Raw genomic sequence first — 3,464 nt, forward strand, 5'->3', positions numbered from 1 at the left:
AACCTCGTCCCCAGCGTTTACTTTATTTCCAACCTTGTTTTCAATAGTAAGAGAGAGCAGGTAGTGGTGGGCGCGTACTGCTCGACACCCTGGGGACGAGGTTGGGTCTCTGGCGGTTCAGGGGAAGAATGAATTGGCCTAGGTGGCTGTTTTGTGCTGACTTGCTGGGATTGCTTGTTATGACCTTTTTGCGGTCTATCTTGGTTTCCTTATCCGATCCATGTATGATTTGCTCATCTGGAATTTCACTACGTATAACAGGCCTTTGGGAAGGATGGAGGATAGCCAATAAACCATGGGAAGACCAACCCTAACCCCCCCCCCCCCCCGTAGGCCTTTTTGCTAAGAACCATCTCCAATCCTCCAAAATCCTCCAAAATTTTTGCAACACCACCTAAATTCTTCAAAATTGTCAGACAGTCCTGCCTCAAAATGCATTCATCGTCAATCCTCCAAAATCCTCCTCATCCCAAAATTTTGCACTCGTGGATAACCAACGCCTAAATCCTTCAAAATCATCAGACAGTCCTGCCTCAAAATGAATTGTTTGTATCTGATAGAACCAATCACTTTCTGTATATACATGCGCAATCTGCATGACATATCTATTTAAAATTCCCATTGTTTAAGTTTAAAATGCATCTGCTTACATCTCGTCTCAAATTGCCGATTGCACAGTGCTAACTTAACCGATACAAAATACTGTTTAGTTGCCTTAGCGTAATAACGTTTCTCAGTCTCACACTGATCATGCCTCCGCCTTCTTGTTCCCTCCAGCCACGCCCCCTCCTGTTCCTCCTGATGTTTCTCCATCTTGGATGACTTTCTGCAACAACAAAAAATCTGATTATTGCATGCACCGGTTTTCATATCTCTCATTAAACAGGTATGGGGGAATGGGTTAGAGGTCGACAAACTTGCACAGTTAAAAACAGTTACACCAGCTTGTCAGATATATAAGATTTTTTCCCCAGAGGGAATGAACCACAGTGGGATGTAAATGTAGATGTATATAGGCCCTTCCTAATAGCGACCCGTTTGAGTAGCGTAAAAGTTCATTGAATTCACACAACTTCTCGCAATTTTTCATTATTTTGTCCAATACATGCAAGGATAATCGACATAACGCAGTTCAGTATTGTAGCAGCATGGAGATGTTTTCCTACCTCCAACTATAGAGGCGAGTAAAAAAAAACGAAACCCAGATGTCGGAACCATTGTTTTAGTGAAGTTCTGGGTGTAGCACTTTCAAAATCTAGAATTAAAAGCCCAATTCATAAGCTTTCTTTTAGTACAAGAATCATTCAAATCACTCATGTAATTTTCAAGTTACGGAATTTTAAACACAACCACCGTTTTAAAGTTTTGTCCAATGGCACGGATCACAAAAAGGTAAGTGTTCTTTCAGCAAAGTGAAAACAAATCACGTGTGTGTGTGAATTGTTTTCGTTTTGCTGAATGGGCGCACACCTTTTTTGTGATCCGTGCATGGACAGAACTTTAAAACGGCGGTTGTGTTTAAAATTTGAATGATTTGAATGATTCTTGTACTAAAGAAAGCTTATGAATTGGGCTTTCATATCCTAGATTTTGAAAGTGCTATTGCTACATGCAGAACTTCACTAAGACAGTAGTCGCGACATTTGGGTTTCGGGTTTTTTTACTCGCCCTGTACATGTACTAGTACTAGGTTCTGGCGCCACAAGTTGCTTAATTCGTGCTTACCAGCAGGCCTTTCGTTTTCTTAATATCTGCCATGAGCGACTTCTTCTCTTTATGCAAGTGTGCGACGTATTTGTCCAGGTTTTCCCTGTACTTTTTCCTCTTCTTAACCACCTGGTCTGCCATCTGAACCTCTCCCGTTTGGATCTTGAGTTTGTCCTGCTCCTCCCGGAGTAGCCTCAGAGTTTCGAGTAGCTGCTCTCTCTCGGCTTTTTTCCTGGCCGTCTCGATGATCGTTTCGTCGGCGAGGGTCTGGCGCCGTCTCGCCAGGTCTTCCGTCTCGTTGAGCCGTGCTCGCAGAGACGCTCCTGTTTCCACGGACTCGCGAAGTCTGTCGAGGCACTGAGCGCTCTGGCTCGTCAAGTTAATGTTCACGAAGCAGTTTTGGAGGATGATTCCAAGCGAAAACAGGGAAAGCAGAAGGGGCCAGTGCTTCGAAGTCATTCTTCTAGTTACGAAGAGCCAGGGTTCACTTTTAAATTACAAAAAAATAACCTCCCCCAGTTCACAAGGATGGAAAAAAAGACCGATCGTGTCGTAGGAATGCATGTACTGCCTCACTAGTTGCATTGGACCGGCGATTTGTGGACGTGGTATACTCCATAACAAAGACAAATGCCAGATTATTACGTTGCTGCTCTAGTGTACGACCTCCAACTAGAACTGCCATCTGCTGCCCGGATGAGCAAAAATGATCAATACGATATCTTCACCTTTGCCTTCGATGGTCGTTGATCCAGTAGGAAGTGTTACTATTTGTCACGTACTTTTATGCAACTACAAGTTCACAATTTGTGTATAGTCTCTCTTTGTATCTCTGCACTGTCTATTGTTTTCTGTCGAATATAATCAGGGGTGTGAGTGACCACTGATAAAAATAGCTGGAAAAGGTGTTAAAAAAATGAACTTTGGAAATCTTTTGTACACAGCAAGTGAGGGGAAAAAGCTGAAATCCAAAACAAAAAAAGCTGAAATCAGCTTTAAAGCTGAGATTTCACACCCCTGTATAATTTTATTTCTAATAATCATGAGCGATCCCTACCTGGTAAGCAAGGAAGGGGACATTTCCGATCTCTATAAGAGGATAATCAGACTATCAGAGGGCCCGTTCTAACAACACTGGTATATTTCTCATCCGGAAGGTGCGTTGAGGATTGATAATAATAATAATGTGTATTTATATAAAATAAAGCGCATATATCCACCAGTATTGGTGCTCAATGGAATATACATCATTTGCTTTTGCTGTAATTTTCAGAAATAAATGGATTTGGGGCGTTGGTAATATGTAGCAAATATTGTTTCAATGACTTTTTTGACGTTTTTGGATTCGTAGATGCTATGAAAACCAAAAAAAAAAAAAACAATCATTTTCCAGTAGTCTGGATCACTGACTCCATTTAAGATGAAACAGAGCAATAATTTATAGACACTAGGGAATTGTAAGGTCAGGGAACCAGTCTAGCTGGCTTGTACCCATTCATAGGTATGTAATCGATAGCAAACAAATGTGGACTAACTAAATATGGTCAATTGTGGCCAGTATTGAGCCAGTTATTCCAACGCTGGTCGGCCGACCAGCGTTGGAAATTGATACGAAAATACCATTTTTCTTGAAAATGTCAGAACACCAGGTGCCACGGTTTTACAGGATGCTTTAGACTGTCAATCACCAACAGCCTCCAGCAAGGTATTTCAAAATAATTTGGTAGTTTTATTTTTTGATGTTTGCAAATGTTGTA

General features: G+C 41.5%; 1 protein-coding gene across 1 annotated transcript; it reads right to left on the minus strand.

Moving 5' to 3' along the window:
* Positions 1–524: 524 nt before the first annotated feature.
* Positions 525–2,539, minus strand: LOC119741957. The gene is made up of 2 exons (XM_038217928.1): positions 1,726–2,539; positions 525–826 (listed from the first exon to the last, which is right to left on the minus strand). The coding sequence occupies exons 1-2, from the start codon at positions 2,164–2,166 to the stop codon at positions 749–751; spliced, it is 519 nt and encodes a 172-aa protein (XP_038073856.1). The 5' UTR covers positions 2,167–2,539; the 3' UTR covers positions 525–748.
* Between the last annotated feature and the right edge of the window lie 925 nt (positions 2,540–3,464).

Source organism: Patiria miniata, unplaced genomic scaffold, assembly GCF_015706575.1.
Source record: "Patiria miniata isolate m_02_andy unplaced genomic scaffold, ASM1570657v1 HiC_scaffold_5, whole genome shotgun sequence".
Taxonomy (NCBI): Eukaryota; Metazoa; Echinodermata; class Asteroidea; order Valvatida; family Asterinidae; genus Patiria; species Patiria miniata.